This window comes from Aspergillus eucalypticola (assembly GCF_003184535.1).
Source record: "Aspergillus eucalypticola CBS 122712 chromosome Unknown BO83scaffold_1, whole genome shotgun sequence".
Classification (NCBI taxonomy): domain Eukaryota; kingdom Fungi; phylum Ascomycota; class Eurotiomycetes; order Eurotiales; family Aspergillaceae; genus Aspergillus; species Aspergillus eucalypticola.
Genome location: NW_020290275.1, coordinates 1,498,675 through 1,515,670, shown reverse-complemented (window position 1 = coordinate 1,515,670; position 16,996 = coordinate 1,498,675). Strand labels below are relative to the sequence as shown.

General features: G+C 48.9%; 6 protein-coding genes and 1 non-coding gene across 7 annotated transcripts; 6 read left to right on the top strand and 1 right to left on the bottom strand.

The window, feature by feature from the left end:
• The first annotated feature begins 470 nt into the window (after positions 1 to 470).
• On the top strand, positions 471 to 3,119 carry BO83DRAFT_10836 (putative C6 transcription factor). The gene is made up of 2 exons (XM_025525911.1): positions 471 to 1,079; positions 1,149 to 3,119. The coding sequence occupies exons 1-2, from the start codon at positions 594 to 596 to the stop codon at positions 2,877 to 2,879; spliced, it is 2,217 nt and encodes a 738-aa protein (XP_025393537.1). The 5' UTR covers positions 471 to 593; the 3' UTR covers positions 2,880 to 3,119.
• Positions 3,120 to 3,415: 296 nt separating this feature from the next.
• BO83DRAFT_302370 (MFS transporter) lies at positions 3,416 to 5,149 on the top strand (the record flags this gene model as incomplete). The annotated part of the gene is made up of 5 exons (XM_025527147.1): positions 3,416 to 3,778; positions 3,858 to 4,262; positions 4,331 to 4,448; positions 4,504 to 4,758; positions 4,812 to 5,149. 5 exons carry the CDS (start codon positions 3,416 to 3,418, stop codon positions 5,147 to 5,149), a joined length of 1,479 nt encoding a protein of 492 aa, XP_025393536.1.
• Positions 5,150 to 6,298: 1,149 nt separating this feature from the next.
• On the top strand, positions 6,299 to 7,449 carry BO83DRAFT_422549 (putative 2,3-diketo-5-methylthio-1-phosphopentane phosphatase; the record flags this gene model as incomplete). Its single annotated transcript, XM_025535048.1, has 4 exons — positions 6,299 to 6,344; positions 6,459 to 6,784; positions 6,852 to 7,280; positions 7,342 to 7,449. The coding sequence occupies 4 exons, from the start codon at positions 6,299 to 6,301 to the stop codon at positions 7,447 to 7,449; spliced, it is 909 nt and encodes a 302-aa protein (XP_025393535.1).
• Positions 7,450 to 8,213: 764 nt separating this feature from the next.
• BO83DRAFT_374310 (uncharacterized protein) lies at positions 8,214 to 10,423 on the top strand. Its single transcript, XM_025530164.1, has 4 exons — positions 8,214 to 8,934; positions 8,995 to 9,358; positions 9,414 to 9,863; positions 9,914 to 10,423. The coding sequence occupies exons 1-4, from the start codon at positions 8,306 to 8,308 to the stop codon at positions 9,989 to 9,991; spliced, it is 1,521 nt and encodes a 506-aa protein (XP_025393534.1). The 5' UTR covers positions 8,214 to 8,305; the 3' UTR covers positions 9,992 to 10,423.
• Positions 10,424 to 10,689: 266 nt separating this feature from the next.
• Positions 10,690 to 10,779, bottom strand: BO83DRAFT_t7. The gene has a single exon. It is a non-coding gene; the product is annotated as a tRNA-Asp (tRNA).
• A 1,064-nt stretch (positions 10,780 to 11,843) lies between these two features.
• Positions 11,844 to 12,846, top strand: BO83DRAFT_443554 (uncharacterized protein; the record flags this gene model as incomplete). Its single annotated transcript, XM_025536450.1, has 2 exons — positions 11,844 to 12,277; positions 12,339 to 12,846. 2 exons carry the CDS (start codon positions 11,844 to 11,846, stop codon positions 12,844 to 12,846), a joined length of 942 nt encoding a protein of 313 aa, XP_025393533.1.
• A 1,173-nt stretch (positions 12,847 to 14,019) lies between these two features.
• On the top strand, positions 14,020 to 14,352 carry BO83DRAFT_422546 (uncharacterized protein; the record flags this gene model as incomplete). The annotated part of the gene is made up of 2 exons (XM_025535047.1): positions 14,020 to 14,050; positions 14,147 to 14,352. 2 exons carry the CDS (start codon positions 14,020 to 14,022, stop codon positions 14,350 to 14,352), a joined length of 237 nt encoding a protein of 78 aa, XP_025393532.1.
• Between the last annotated feature and the right edge of the window lie 2,644 nt (positions 14,353 to 16,996).

Here is a 16,996-nt window from a genome sequence, read left to right as displayed (position 1 = left end):
TCTGCTGAGCATATTCAACAATTTGGAATGCCCCTACCCTACCTAAGATGCTTGTCTGCCGTCCAATGTCTCGAAAGAGGATATATAGCAGCTTCTACTTATCGGATCGATCCAAGATGACATGTCTGACCAATGAAGTGGAAGATATACTTGTATTTGCTTTTGAGAAGCACGCCAAATCCTACTAACATGTTATAGATGAATGCCCACATACAGCGCTGCATTCTAGTAGCCCCGCTTGCGTTACTATGAGTGCCATTGGCCACGGCTTTAGTGTACAAAGTACTACTCACCAGACTAAAGCAAAAGGTATTTGTATGAAGAAGCAATTTTGATACTTTTTTCATGGACAAGTGATGTATGTCAGCATCGATCGGGCTGGTCGGGGTCGCATAAGCTTATGCGGCTTGGCGGCCCCACGTGTAGTACTTCTTACACTTCAGCCGGAACGTTGAACTGCAATTCATCAATTCATATATTTCCTCGTCATTACGAAGTGCGAACAGAAATCGGATAAGTTGGAGCCGGGCGTCCAGTCGTGTCTTTCTTCAGTACGACATTTCGAGCGCAGAGCCCAGAAAGTCTTAACTACGATGAGCGCTATATCACCAAAGCCACAAAGTCTGACTGATGCTTCCTCTCCACTTCAGACTTACGCCCGCACTTGCTCTTCTTGTCGACAGCGAAAGATAAAATGTGACCGACAACGGCCTTGTATCAATTGCAGTCGCTCGGGCGTGGAATGCATCTATCCCCCCGGACGCGGCAGGGCTCCTAAGCGGCCCCGCAAGGCTGTGAACGCGCAGTTGTCACACCGATTAACTCGGCTCGAGTCTATCATAAGGAGTTTTGAGTACCATCAGAATCAGGGAAGCTCAACTCCCCAATCTGCAGCGCCAGTCACGCTATCGTCCTCAGCAGACAGCAGAGTGTCAGGAACTTCCCGTACTCAATCTGTCTCCCGCACGGGCAATTCAGACTCGGAGAATTCAATCGAGCAGCATCTAGGCCGCCTATTGATAGATGAAACACGGAGCTATTATGTCAGTAATGTGCTCTGGGCGAATCTGGGCGATGAGGTATGTCTGGGTCCCGACCAAGACCCGCACTGCATCCGTTCGCTTTCAAGCTAACGAGTAACGGTGCAGATTGCAGAACTGCGGGATCTACTACATGAGCCCTTGGAAGAAGAAGACTCTGCCTTTTTGGAGGAATCCGTTTCAGAGCGACCTTTGCCCACAGGTTCCAATGCTTCAATATTGGGATTCCGGGCTCTTGCTCATTCGCTTCATCCCTATCATCCACCCTTGACTGAGTCGGTAACCCTTTTCGGGGTATTTCAGGAGAACGTTTCCCCGATGGTGCGTATCTTCCACATGCCCACGTTAGTTCGCAACTATTGGGATGCGGTTGCGTCTCTCGAATCGCTCGATAAAGATACTGAAGCACTCTTATTCGCCATATATTACTCTGCAGTAATAAGCATGGAGCCCGAGCAGTGCCTAAGAACTATTGGCGTCTCCAAGGCACATGCTTCAGAAACCTATCTGTTCGCCATAGAACAAGCCTTAGCCCGTGCTGACCTGCTAAATACGCAAAGTGTCATGCTATTGCAAGCCGCAGTGCTTTTCCTTTTCGCGCTACGCAACGAAGACGATTCCCGGACCGTCTGGTCGCTCACAGCACTCATCTTTCACATCGCGCAAGCTATGGGCCTCCACCGCGATGGCATCGTGTTCGGGCTCAAGCCCATGGAGACAGAGCTACGCCGGCGGCTGTGGTGGCACATTTGTCTTCTAGATGCCCGCTCATCAGAGTACCATGGCTGCGAGCCAATTGTGCGGGGCTCAGCCTTTGACACGAAGCTACCGCTCAATGTTGAAGATGCTGACCTGACTGCTGACATGGGCGAGCTACCCGTTGAGAGGGCCGGTGTAACTGGCATGTATTTCTGTCTTATCAGGTGTGAGGTTATGCAGACCATGTGGAAGCTTAGCTGTGTGGTTCCAGGCTTGGGAGGTCCGAGAAATGGGACTGGCAGGCCGTCATTGAAAGAACGTGAAGCATTAGTGCAGAACCTACACGATCGCCTTGAAGAGCGATATTTACAGCATTGTGATACGTCACAGCCTTTTGGCTTGGCTTCAACATTCGTAGCCCGTCTAATGGTTGCACGTGCGTGGCTAGTTGCACGATACCCTCTAGATGAGATGGAACATGGTGACAATTTATCGGACCCTGTGCGCGATCAGCTCTTCTTGTCATCCATTGAGGTCCTGAAACTATCCAGCTTGGTCCTCACAAACAAAAGGATTGCCCACTGGAGTTGGCACTCAAAGACGCATATTCAGTGGCATGCCGTTGCCTTTGTGCTCTCTGAGATCTGCACTCGGCCCCCTTCGGCAGACTGTGACCGCGCATGGGGGTACGTCAATACCGTTTATAACAATTGGAAGATGAAGGAAAGCGGAAGAAAGGGTACCCTATGGCGGCCTATCAGACAACTGATGGCCAAGGCACAGTACATACGAGAGATGCAGGAGCTTGACCCTGCTGGCAGAGGGAGACAACGAGCACCGACCAATCGAGATGATATGCAAGGGGTCCCAGGCTCCGAATTGTGCTGGGATACGAACACGACATATGGGCCTACACCTGTCGACCCAACCTGCAATGTAGTAAGGAATCTTCCTAGCGATTTCTTGACGGAGACTTTGGATCCCTTTGAAGAGCTTTTCCCGGGTGTTCCGCACGTTGAAGGCTCCGCTCATGAACCGTGCGATAATTTCGGACCAATGCTCCCTCTTCTTGATGACTCCCATATTCCTGAGTGGCTGGTTCCGGAGTGGGCGAGAAAATCACCAGGCAATCAGACATAAGGTGAAGCAGGGGACACAATTTCCCTTTCTTCGGCATACTGCAGGTCTCACATCATAAGACCAGAACGTACACGATCCCTAGAAGCTATCCAAGCGAAAATTGTACCACATTTTAAGCCTTGTTAACCCATTACCATTTTGGTATGTACGAGCGTGCCAAAGATTTGGCAGGAAGAAGTAAGGATAAAAGCGATTCGATATTAGTTTGGATGAGGGTGCACAGAGCGGGCTTTCAACATCTTCGTTTTGGTCGTCATGAGTGCGACCGAGTGGAGGAGCCCATGGGATCTAAGCTCGATGTCATTGGAATCATACGGACTATGACTGAGGCAGACGGGGTTCGGATAAGCCTATGCGACCCCGGACCAAACTGCATGAGCCTTCCGTTCCGGCCATCGGTTGCGCATAAGACCAGTCTGTCCGGGGACCCCCTCTGCATGGATGCTTGTTAAATGGAGGGAATCCCCCCCAAGTGAGGCATGGCAGCGCTGTTTGCTTGCTCTCATTTCATCCCAAACTGGGTACTAACATCAACCATGTCTCTCGACCACCAAGAGCGTACCAAAAGCGAGGCGGTTTTGGTTCATCCCCTACTTTACGAGGCAACAACCCCTGATGTTCTGGTCGACTTCAATGGCCAAGATGATCCCTACCGTTCCATCAATTGGCCTTTTCGGAAGAAGGCCATCACGACCATTCTATATGGAATGACTACATGCTGGATCACCTTTGCGTCGGCGATCTATTCGGCGGGGATGCTGCCGATCGCGCACGAGTTTGGCGTCTCGAAAGAAGTAGCCACATTGGGAATCAGCTTGCTGGTCTTTGGTCTCGGGCTAGGACCGTTACTGTGGGCGCCTCTGAGCGAGGTTTATGGTCGTAAAATGGTCACCATCTTGGTACGTGCCCTGTCATGCGACTGTTAGTTCAGAACGTCAAGTCACCAAGTGCAGTCATTCGAGCTGACTGGCGATACAGCCATATTTCATAGCAGGCATTTTCTCTTTCGGAACGGCAACAGCAAAGGATATCCAAACATTAATGATCACCCGATTTTTCTCTGGATTCTTCGGCAGCTCTAGCGTGGCGATAACCGGCGGTGCAATGGCGGATATCTGGAGGCCCGAACATCGCGGTGTGGCCATCGTCGTTTACTCGGTCACTCTCGTTGGCGGACCTTGCCTTGGCCCCATCATTGGCGGAGCCTTCGTGTCTAATAGTAGCCTAGGTTGGCGCTGGACGGAATACCTGACGGGGATATTGATGGTAGTGCAATCTGTGCTGGACTTCTTGATTCTTGATGAGAGCTATCCACCTGCATTGTTGGTCCGAAAAGCACGCCGGCTGCGGCTGGAGGGCAAGAACTGGGCTCTGCACGCGAAGGTGAGCAAGCGCAGGTGCTGAGAGAGTTGTTGCTTCTTCAAGTAGGTTTCAATCTAACTAAACAATAGCACGAAGAATGGGACGTATCTGTTTCCGAAATGTCGCAGAAATATTTGATCCGTCCTTTCCAGATACTGAACACCCCAATTGGGCTGTTCATGTCGATCTATGGGTCTTTCGTTTACGGTTGGTAGTAATTTTTGGCAAGGGTTTTGGATGCGGTGACTTACGATCTTAACAGCAATTTTATATGTAAACCTCGAAAGCTTTCCCATTGAATTCCAGGAGAAGCGCGGATGGAACCATGTTACCGGAGGCCTTCCCTTTGTCGCCCTCCTCGTCGGGATCTTCGCCGCGGCTCTAGCCAACGTTTATAACAACCGATATTACTTTAGAAGGCTTCGCGAGAATGACGGCAAACCCGTGCCCGAAGCACGATTGCCTCCGATGATGGTTGGAGGGGTTGCCTTCACCGGGGGCTTATTTATTTTTGCCTGTCAGTCCCTAACTCCCCGATATGAATTGTTGTGCCACACTGACTAGATGTAGGGACCTCATCGCCTCACATCAACTATTGGCCATCACTCATTGGCATCGCATTAACGGGCTTCGGGTTTACCACCATCTTTCAGAGTTCAATCAATTATTTGGTTGACACATTCCTGCGCGTCAGCGCGAGCGCAGTTGCGGCCACCACTCTTCTGCGATCCATCCTAGCAGGTGTATTCCCTCTATTTGTGCAGCCGATGTTCCAGGGCATCGGAGTGAGTTGGGGCATCACGGTATTTGGGTGCGTTGCGGCGGTCTTGATCCCCGTTCCATTTCTCTTCTTTGCATTTGGCAAGAGAATTCGTGCAAAGAGTCGATGGAGCAATCATGGTGCATGATCCTGGATTCGCACGCATCGACCCATGTGTTTTCTGGGGTCTCGGGTGGCTTTTGAAGACCCTCCGTTTAACTAGTTTTGCTTCTTTCCGGTACCTGCTAGACTCTACCTATTGAGATGCTGTTGATAGTCATTTGGATACATAGAATGCGATGATGGCCGTCTCATATCCTAAGAGGGGGACGTGACCAACCTATGTTATATGCATGCATATACGATGAAGCAGGCAAGCTACAGATACCATAATGATAACTTTCTCGATTTTAATGTAGGATCGTGGAAAGGCCTATGTAGGCACTGATGATATCTGGGGATGGCACGGCCTCTGGTTGGGCGTAAAGTGACCTGGTGGAGAAGGAATGTTGTCATAACCCCATCGCTAGCCGAGCGGCTTCATCCGGATTTGCGCAACCACTCCTCGGCAAGATAGTTGTGGCGGGTGGCTCTTCGGAACCGAGCATGCCATGTGTACACATAATGAGTATCTTGAAAACTGAATGCATGCTTATTGCGAAGATGTCAAAAGTCAAAGCAGTTTACAAAGTATTCAAAGTTCATTAAGTCCAGTATGTGTGACTGGTGGATGTGGGAGCATGTTGGCCCGCGATACCTTCCGTAACCGGATGAAAGGGTAGTAGATCAGAACAGTTGGTTATGTCACCAAAGGGACGATGACGTTTATGGAAGATTCAGACCAACCCAATCCCTAACTTTACTTACTTTGTTTAGTGTCCCCTCGGCTTGCCGATCGGATCTAATATTAGCCACAGTTCCTTCATGCTGCACCATTATTCGGTCCCCTGTTGGTCCCACCAGATAAGAAAACAACAACAACTTACCCCCCGGGGAATTCTTGGATCCACTGGGGCTGGACTACCGTTAGTCAGTCAATTCGGTCGGCAGTGGTCGCATCATTGCCGGTTTCTTCAGAGCCCAGGTACGTCATTGGAAAGGTCCGGTTTCTCGTCGCCACAAGTTCTCCTCTTTTCTTCTTTTTTTTTTATCCTCCCCGAAGCTATTTCACCAGGGGCATATCCTCATATCTTTAGTCTGGGCTGTCGCCATCTATACATCATCATTATCAGCATTATTATTACTCCTGTTTCACCGGTTTCTCAACCCGTCCAGTAAAGAAATACCTGTCTTAGATATGTCGTCCAACGGTACCACAACGAGGAAGATTGTCTGCTTCTCAGGTATGTAAAAGAACAGTAACCCCTGTACCTTTGCTTGTAATGCTTGCTTTCTTGTGCCGTGGATCAGTATATCTCCACTTGGACCATGCCGCTAATCCGCGACCTATCGGACAGACTTCGATGGAACGATATTCATGCAAGATACAGGCCATGTCCTCTTCGATAACCTAGGATGTGGCGCCAAGCGCCGCCAAATGCTTGACGAGCAAATCAAATCCGGCGAGCGCTCGTTCCGCGAAGTCTCCGAGGAAATGTGGGGTTCGCTACGGATCCCCTTCGAGGACGGCTTCGATGTGATGCAGGAGGAGCTGGATATCGATCCTGGGTTCCAGGAATTTCACAAGTTTTGTATCGAAAAGGGAATTGAGTTCAACGTTATCAGTGCTGGGTTGAAGCCTATTTTGCAGAAAGTGCTGGACACTTTCCTGGGAGAGCAAGAGGTATGGTGATTTGATTTGGGAGTGAGAGTTAGGGTTTGGTTGGGTAGTTGCTGACTGTTTGTCTCAGGCTTCGCGCATTCAGATTGTCGCCAATGATGCAGAAATCAAGTCCGACGGGTCGGAGTGGAAGCCGATCTGGAGGCATGAAACAGAGCTTGGTCACGACAAGGCGCTGTCCATTAAAGAGGGTCGTGCGCAGGCAGCAGAAGATGCTTTGGAAGGAGAGATCCCTCTTATTATCTTCATTGGTGACGGCGTGTCCGACCTCCCGGCTGCTCGCGAAGCAGATGTTCTCTTTGCACGCAAGGGCCTGCGGTTGGAAGAATACTGCATTGAGAACAAGATCCCCTACATTGGTTTCGACTCATTTTCCGACGTCAAGCGGGAAGTAGAAGCGATCATGAAGGAGGACCAGGAGAAGACCAAGGGTGTGGGCAAGCCTGCCCGATTCAACCCCCGGGCTAACATGTGGCGGCGGATTTCTAGCAGGCAGGCTGTAAGTTCATGTTGGAGTGTTGCAGATGCATGATTCATCCAAGCTGACAATATCACAACAGGTTCCGAAATTTGTCGCTGCCACACCATCCAACGAAGAGAAGATGTTCCTCTGGCCAGAGAGCTTCTCCGAATACCGACCCAAGAATGCGGATGATATCCGAGTGTGAGAGCCGATCTCAGTTAATGGCTGGATGATTCATTTTCAGGCGTTTGGAGGAGTGAGCTGGGTACATAGATCCTAGATGTGTCCAAATGAATGTTACTTATGGTATTTTCTATTGTGTTCGTGTTATATTGGATATGGGTGAAAACTGGGACGGCGTTAGGTTGGCTAGTACGCACCATGAGAGCTTGCATTTGAGTGCTTGGTGTGTGTTAGTGGGATGGGATAGTGACCATTACATGTCAAACAAAGAAATGGATATTGAGATCCCGAAAAGGAAGCTGATGCGAAACTCTCATCGACACGCCATGTGGCGTCGAGGGCCAAGCAATTGCCAAGAGACGACAAGCTCTGGAGTATATCCCCTGAGAAGATATGTTACTGGATTTCAACCTTGGCACCGAGTATTGCTGCCATTATTGACAGGGTTATTATGAATCTGCTTGCCGATACGAAGTGCACAGCCCTCACGGAGATAATTTTGTGCGCCAATAATCCGCAGGTTCATGTTCTCCTAGTACAGTCGCGCATCCTCTGATATATTCTACCCAATCGACATGATCTCTTCAGCGTAACAACCTGACCTTGCAACAGATGTAATGGCTGATGCCTAGTGTGGCTGCAGCACAGCCTCGTAATCTGACCCTCCCGTCGCGCTGACTGCCTAATCGGGGCAAGTGTTGTCGGATATGGCCGAAACATCCAGCTTAGGTGTACAGTAGTAGAGAATACAATAAGAGTTCTTTGTCCGGATGGGCGCTGTCTCACCCCATATTTCACTTATTTTCCACGTCTCACGCCCTATAACGTCGTGGCATTTGTTCCTAGACACCGTCAGCGACAACGCTTCCTCAAAAGTTATGGCTCTCAGAGCCAACCTCGTCAAGGGTATCGCATCCGGCATCGGTCTAGCCTCGGAGAGCATAACAGCCTATAAAGCAAGTAGAGACGAGAAAAAGGCGAATGCATCGGACACGGATAATACTGTCAGAGAAGCGACTGCAGAGGATGCCGACAAAGTCGAGCAACTCATCAACGAGCAACATGAAGAGGAATGGGTCCTCGACGAGGCGCAAGATGAGTTAGCTGGGGATGAGCACCGTGCCGAGTCCGAGCCTGCCGGTGGTGATATCGAGGGCCTAGCAGTCTCGTTCCTCCAGAACTATCCCGCTCCACCTTCGTACGCTCCCACGTCGGATTCTCCCAGACTGTCTTGTCCTGTGGTGCTACCTCAGCGAAGGCCGAAGTCTCGCAAGCGAGGCTTCATTCGAGCCTATGCTCCTGTTCTGGAGGCCTTTGGTATCGACAAGACTATGTTTCTTGACTTTTTGGAGACGTCGAACCGAGCGTGTCAGGCGACTCCGTGGTTGCAAGCTATTAATTTGGCTTCTATTGGGACTATGTTCATTCCTGAGCCTATTTCGATAGCTGTTTCGATTCTGATACAGTTGGCGACTGATGTGGCTATGGCTGTTGATGGTAGGAGAAGGTAAGGCCTGTGTGGTAGGATGTGGTGTTACTTTATGTGATGCTGATGCATAGTATATAGGACGAACAAATTCTTTGACAAGATCAATGACGAGTTCTTTCGCCCTCGTGGTCTTTTCTGTTTGGTTATGACATGGAAGCCCGGGTCTGACTCACCCTACGCTACCTTCGATATGAACTCCACGATATCCGCGGCCATCGAGCATGGTGGAGCAGGATTGATGAACAGGGTTCGGCATAAACTCAAGTCATCGGACGCTAAGACGCACGGCACTTTGCCCTTCTCGGAGTGTGCCCCTCTTGTCTTTCCCGACCTGGATGAGTTAGCAGAACATCGAGGAGACAATCAGTCTAAACTGAAGGGTACGAAGCGAAGAAAGGAGTTCGTCTCGGATTACTGGGACCGGAGGTCACAGGCCAAATTTGTATGTCATCGGGACCACATACTAGTGGGTAGTGGAACTGACCCGGAGATTTTAGATGATGAAGAATCCCGATAGTGCTTTGAGTCAGGGTCACAAGCCAACGTTCACATCACGTTATGCCGACCCTAGCCATCCTGCCAGCAGCGGCTCCTTGGTCGGTCTACTTACGGGTGGACATATGACTGGTGAGCGATTAGTGCAACTTCGAGGTGGCGGATATGGAACCGATAGAAGAAGAGGTCTCGGCAGGCAGTCGATTGAAACGCCACCTTTGTCCCTTGGAGGGCTGGCGGCTGGTATTCGTGCAGCCAGGTTTGGACGATTACCGATGGAAGATCCACGAGGGCAGGATGAGATGCACCGCGAAGAGAGTTATCAGCATTCACCTGCTCATATGTCGTATGGTGGCCAAAGCGTTCCTGGTCGTGGACGGGGAGTCAGAGACATTCGCCAGACAGGATCTCTAGGAAGTCCCATTGGAGGAATCAAGAAGCTGCTGAAAGAGGTATTTATGATACCTTTTCCGATGACTTACAGATGCTAACATGATGGCAGAACATTATTTATCTCATGATTGTCAATATGCCTTCGGAGGAAGATATGGAGGCAGCTCGGCGGATTCTCCAGTCGTGATCATTGCTTTGATCCTGCGTCGATCGGTCGCTTTATTCTTTAGCGGGACTTGGTAACTTTGCTGCTTTATTGATATTTTTTGGTGGATCTAGCGATGCCAATATAATAGCAAAGACGTGCAGAGTAGTGATTCAGACTGGTTAGGGTAATGGGTACCTGCATCGTTTCTGTTGTCATTAGGCAGTTATGGGATACGACTCAAATGGTTCCTTAAAAGCCCGGCTTTTAGTTGTCACACAAAATGGCAGTAATAGCAGCGATTGATGATCAATGCATGACAGGGGAGTGATGCGCTTCTGGTCAGCGAAGCATGGCGTCCCACACTTCGTCACCCACACCTGCAGAATAGCTCATCCAGTGGCACATTTGATCAAGGCCCATAAGTTTGCTATTGCGTCAGAGAGTAATTACCAAAATACAGGTCGATGTCAGCCATTTTCTAAGAAGCCGTCTGCGTAGAATGCATGGGACGCGGCCCATGATAAAAGAACACGAATTGAGCTGAAGATGTGCTAGCTGGCCGAGACTTTTATAGTATGGATACTGGATGAGCTAGGGGGAGTGCACCGTGCATTTTCATTCACAATGGAGCGGAAAAACTGGATTGATCAATAAATTGCCTGTGTTACGTTTATATCACGCCAACAAAAATTATAGTTAGTGTAGGTAGGTAGGTATGGAAAAATTTAAAAAGAAATCTCCCCGACTGGGAGTCGAACCCAGGTCTCCCGCGCTTGTTCCCGAAAGGGATTGACAAGCGGAAATCATGACCGTTAGACCATCGAGGACTTCTTATTTGCTGAGGCTTTATTTTGTTTTATGTTCTTGACAGATATCTAAATGACTCGGACTACCACGCTCAACGAGGCAGCATACCACCACCCATCTGACTATATTTTATAGTGTATCTATATCCTGTATTTATGATCTAGTTGTCCCTTAAGTTACCTGGGTATTTCGTGCGTGGATAGTAACAGAACCCGGTAGTAGTATGGTTGCCGGAGATATATATATTGCCGCAACCCTAGCCGCGCATCCATGGTCAAAATGTATTAAGTTCAAGGTAATATTATCATTATCATACTGGAAAGACACCAATACACAGCATGAGCTATTTGTTAAGCTTGAAAATGTTGGTACAGAGAACCTGCATCGACATGCAAAGCCAGTCTTTGATAAATCGGTGTACCTAAATTCTTGGTTCAGTCACCCGCCGTGCGTTGACATGTTGTCATTGAATCAAGTAATCCCCGAGGGCCAAGTCTTAGAGCTTATGAGGCTTCAATCGTCTTGAATGAGGCATCCATGACTGTCATATACTTCAATTCTCACGCAATCAAGTCAAGCTCTCAAAGAAAAAGAAATGAGGGCTCATTGTAGTGACACCAAGGTGAGTGTCTCCAATGATAATGACACCTTGACAGGCTGCCTTAATGACATCTGTTGCTGTCACATACCCCGCCCCTCCCTTGACTATCCTCATCAAGAGCCCTTGACACAGCATAAGCTCTAGGTCAATACGGCATCACTGCGCTTCATTCATCGATCCGGAAAGAGCCATATGCCCATAGCAATCAATATTTAAGTTTAGGGAGAGTTTGTTGGCCGCCACGTGCATGGGTTGGGTTGTCGAATAGAAAGATTCGAAAAGTCAATATATAATCATTACTTACTTAAGTTGAGGTCCAGAATTAGTGAGATTTGTCAGTGAATACCCTGTCACATGATTGTGGCCTTGCTTCTGTTCCTTTTTCCAAACACTCTACTATCATCCGCGGGCATCAGGGTCGACTAATCACCTACCTACTTTCCTTAATCTGGATCAGACCTCCTTTCCTGACTATCATCTACGATGAAGGAGAGTAAAGCTCGGAAGATATTGAGGTCGCTGTACCTTGAAGTGGTCGGAAGAGAGCATAGCACACCCTTCGTCTCAAATTCGCCTGGCTCACAAGGGGACGTCATGCCGCTGTTTCTGCAAGAACATAACATATCTGTATCTTCTTGGGATCTTGAGTCAAGCTCTGAAAACCCGTCATCTGTACCGTTCGTTCGGCGTTCTCGGTCGTTTCTACAAGCCCACCCCACTACCTCTTATCTTCCCTTCCCCAAGTACATCCCACTGGCCGACAGAGACGAGGCTCGGGAAAGAGGGTGGTTGGTGACCAACGAAGAGAACTGTTCCTATGAGGCTGCTCTTTTTTTTACCCAATATGCCACTGCCAATCGAGTCTTCCACCGTCCGTACTCATCACTGATGGATTTCTGCGAAGTACGCAAAATGACGTGAGTACCGTCTATTCCAGCTGGATTACTGGTTCAGTCATTAAAGCTTGCTAATCTTTAGGCCACCGAATCCTTTCATGAGTTACGCTACACAAATGGGACAGTGTCCATCTACAGGACGCTGCTGGGGCATCCGTCTTTTCCTTGAGCCTCAGATTCGCGATACTCCACCACTTCCCCATATTGCCGCAGTGGCTTACCAGCCAATGAATGCCAGAGATGGTTCGATTTTGGGTGGTGAGCTCGCTACCATCCTCAATATCATGCGTAGTCGCGTCAAGGAGTTTAAAGTGGAAAGTGAAGAGATGATAGAAGGTCTTTCTGATATGAATGAGCAAGAGCTTGAAGATCTTTCCCAGAAGAGTCCAGCCTTCCCAGATGAACAGAAGTTTCCCGTTCTACTTGTTTCATTTGTGGGGCCACAGCATGCACGACTGCTTTGTGCCTCCATGTACACACACGTTCTGATCATTCATGTGTCGAAGCTTTATAGCTTCGAGAGAGAGCAGGATGCTCCGCTCGATCTATTTATGTCTTGGCTGTTTGCGCGTCCTGTGGCGGGAGCCTGACAGATTGTTCTTAAGGGCATTACGAATTTGTATCTACTTATTATGGACTAATTTAATGCATTGTGCTACGTTGCTTTGGTCATTGCGCAGTAGTAGCTGGTCATATACAATAGAAAGATTGGGGCGGCGCCGTCCGGCTGATTTTGGGTCAGTACTCATTCAGGAGCACTTGTGCGGATTGGCGAGCATATTATATGCGGTGGTAGTAATAACCCTTCTATTGGAATCTTCTTCTTCGGCTTTGAAACTGATCCACACCGTACAACACAAGCTCGTAGGGGGAATCACGAACAGAAAACAGCGTAGACTTGAAAGAAGGATAATCCGATACCCTATCACATCGAGAAGACCCAATCTACCTATGGTGTACCGAATGAAATGTTTTTAGGTCTTTTGCTCTTCGATGGTCCCATGCTATCCTCACTAGAGGTTTGGGTTGAAAGGCACTGAGTAGGATACAGCGAAAGAGGAATGATACCTTTACATTCCATCTACAATTACTCTGTCTTTCTCCCTTTATTTAGAATGGCTGGTTATTTGTGGGAGAGAGGTACAATGGGGTCGGGGGGAAAGGAGGGTCCGAAAGAGGAGATACTGCCGGTAGATGACTTGCGATGCCGAATATACTTCACGTTCATCCAGAGTGTCTGCTTTGCGACTTTTTCTCTTCTAGCTCGGCGTTCCCAGTCAATTTATTGTTCAGGAAGGACGAGGGCCGTCATTATGACAATATGAGAGGGTATACCCAAGAATGAGTCTCAAGATCATTAGGACGGGATGTGGGATGTAGTTCCGGTGAACAAGAGATGACTGGAGATGCGAGGCTCAGTGAATACTTACTCGCAGTGGTACAGCCCTTCTTGTGTTGTGGGAAAAATCTTAATTCTGTTTGTTTGATTCACTTGCAAGCTCTTCGCTTCTCGTGTTTCCTTTTTACTTTTCTGCCTCTTCTTTCTCTCCTTTCCTCCTCTTCTTCTTCTCACCACAACCTGCTTCCATCTCAAACGGCTCTGCCAACAGGATTTGTTCAGGGTTTCTCTTCTCACACGTCGACAATCTCGTTTTAACATCCTCTCTCCTTCTGTTCCCTCTCCCTTCCTCCACCCCCCTCTCACCTCCCTTCTGTCAACCTCCCCAGCACTTCGGTTCCTTCGCTTCGCCGGAACCGTCGTGATGGTGGTGCCCGAGTCTGGCAACGTCTGGGGTCCGCCGGCCCTCTGACCGGGGCAGCCGAGACGAACAATAATATTCCTTGGCTAGCAACCGGAACGGAGAGGCCGAAAAGCTGACCACCATGAAGACGTTCTCGCCCTCGCCGGCACAGGCCTGGCGAGCCCGCCAGGAGGAGGAACGACGGCAGCAAGCGAGAAGTCGAAAGGCTCCTCGAGGATGTTGAAGTTGCCCGCGGAAACCCGGCCCTTGTCGATCGACAAGGGCTTAGTGGATGCGATGCCTGGTCGACTCGATCAGGATCCGGCGATGGATGTCACCTTGCTGAAACCTTGATTTTACCCTTGGCCTGTGTCGAACCCGATCAGGCCGAGAAGTGGTGCCTGGTCGATCTCGATCAGGTTACCAATGGGTGCTGGTGCCTAGGTCGACCTCGATCAAGCTCAGCTTTCGGATATACTGCTAAAAAGTTCCTAGCAGCAAATGAGACCTGTGTCAAATTCGATTCGGTCTGAAGTGAGCGGGTTTCTGGTCGATTCCGATCAGATATCCTGCTGAGATATTTCCCTATTGGGGTTCGCGAATGAATCCTTGGCCTGAGTCGGGCCCGACCAGGTTTCAAGAAGTGGTGCCCAGTCGTTCACGATTAGGTTACCATTGGGTGCTGGTGCCTAGGTCGAATGCGATCAGGTCAAATTCGATCAGGTTCAGCTTAGTTATACTGCTAAAAAGTCCCTAGCAGCAAATGAGACCGGCTTCTGGTCGATTCCGACCAGCTTCCCTGCTCAGATTACTCGCCTGCACAAAATCCCGAGCAGAGATTGAGGCCTGTATTGACTCGAACAGGTATCGAGTGGACAACCAGTGCCTGTGTCGACTCGATCAGGTTACTGGTGGGTGCGGGTGTCTGGTCGATTCCGGTCAGGTGCCCAGCGATTCTCCCTGCTGAAAATCCCTGGCAGAGACTGAGGCCTGCGTCGTTCTCGATCAGGTGGTCAGTGGGTACTGATACATGGGCATCCAGCTATCTTGTGTCCCTGCTAAAAATCCCTAGCAGAACACGAGTCCTGTATCGCATAGATCAGGGCTCATGTTGGACACGGCGCCTGCCCTGTAGAGTATATGCGAGACTCGGGCGCAGTAAGGGAGCCTAGCCAATTGGGGTCAGGTGTCCTCGCATTCAAGGGCCTCCTTAATGACCTACAAAATCCCGAGCGGAGCATGAGGCCTGTATCGAGGCTATCAGGTCTCATGTAGATGCCGGGTGCCTGGTCGATTTCGGCCAGGCCTCCAGCGATGAGCTCGCACCTCACCGTGGTGCTGGAGTCTAGTAACCTACGGGTGAAGCTAAGACGAGCTCCCTTTATATTCATTACTGTGGAAAGAATATGTGTGGGTAGATTGAAGTATGGACCATTCGCGATGTACATGCGAAATATACCTACTATTGTGTGTATAGCCAATTACATTGATAGAATGCAATCATTTGGGATAGATACTATAGTACACCCCGACTTACGAGGGTGGGATCCACCAATCATTCATAGAAAAGGAAAGAGAATTGGCTCTGATATATCCTTCTAGCCACGAGCACTGAGATAGTAAAAGTTCCGGCAATATAGCCAGCATTTTGCAATGGCTGGCGTGGTGCTGTGCTCTCGGCAAATATACGGAAGTAGGAAAGGGAGCAACAAATAAGAAGGCTTCCAATATTCCGCTTCCAATATTCACACGAAGACCGAAATGGCATGTTTAAACATATCTTCATCTTGCATTCACCCCATGCAAGAGATCAGCACATACATGACCGTTCGACCCAGGTGATTCTGGGAGGTTTCTTCCCTTCACCTAATGCGTACTTTTGATGAAAGGATCACCTACTGCAATGCAGGGTCAGTAGTTGCATATTCGGAATTATGAATTTCTCTTCTTTGGATAGGAAAGATCCTAAGCTATAGTTCAATTTTCCGGGTTGAAGCTGCTCCTTTCTATGGTCTGCTTCGTGTTGAGAGGAGAATTGGTACAAGCTTACAGATCGTGTTTACTTAATTCATCTCGGTTCCAGCTTGATATCCCAGAGTAGACAACCTTGAATACATTATTTTCTGTTAAAACTATATATACCGACCTGACTGTATACCTTACCAAGTTTGCACCTCGATGGATTCCCTTGAGTTAGGTGAGTTAGGGGTAAATATATTCGTCGTCCCCTCTTGGATCCCAGATTGGTCTCAAGCGTTGTCCATGATCAGTACTCCCGTTCCGGCATGCAATATTCAAATGGATTGAACAACCCGCCATAAGCCTCTCAGGGTCAACTGCCTCATTTGCTTGATCCAATGAATTGAACAAGATTCAGAACAGAGACTGCCATAGCACTGCAGACCAGATGGTATAATTCATTAAACTGGTCTGCGAGGTCGAGGAGCAGATTCGTACCTTTTTCCTTCCCTTTTCTCTTTTCTCTTTCCTCCTCCTTCTCCGTCTCTTCTTTTCGACGCTAAGGACATGCATATCTTGCAAGGCTCGGCCTTCACGCCAGTGAGGATATAGGATCTGCGTCCTGAACGAATGGCCACACTGTGTGTTTATCTGGCTCATTGGTCCCCCGATGAAGGACGGTGTAAAAATGCTTGGCTCATGAATAGTATGACTTGGTGTATCAAGCTGCCTTTAAGGACCACCACTGAACGGATAAGATTCGTCAAGCATTCGAGGGACTTTGTGACATCTTGAGCGTCTTCGAACCAGTGTCTCTCCATCTTACCCACGGCAGTAAGAGTGAATGGTGGTGTAGAATTCTATGAAGGTATAAGGTTGTAAGTTTCAGCTGAATATAGCTTCTAGACCATGTGAAGGAGAACATGGCCTATTGGCGATACCCCGGGTCTGGCCTTCACAAGATCGGAATACTCCCCCGAAGACCAACTTTAACTCTAAATGGGGCCTCGACTTTTCCGGCTGGATGAGGTAACTAGCA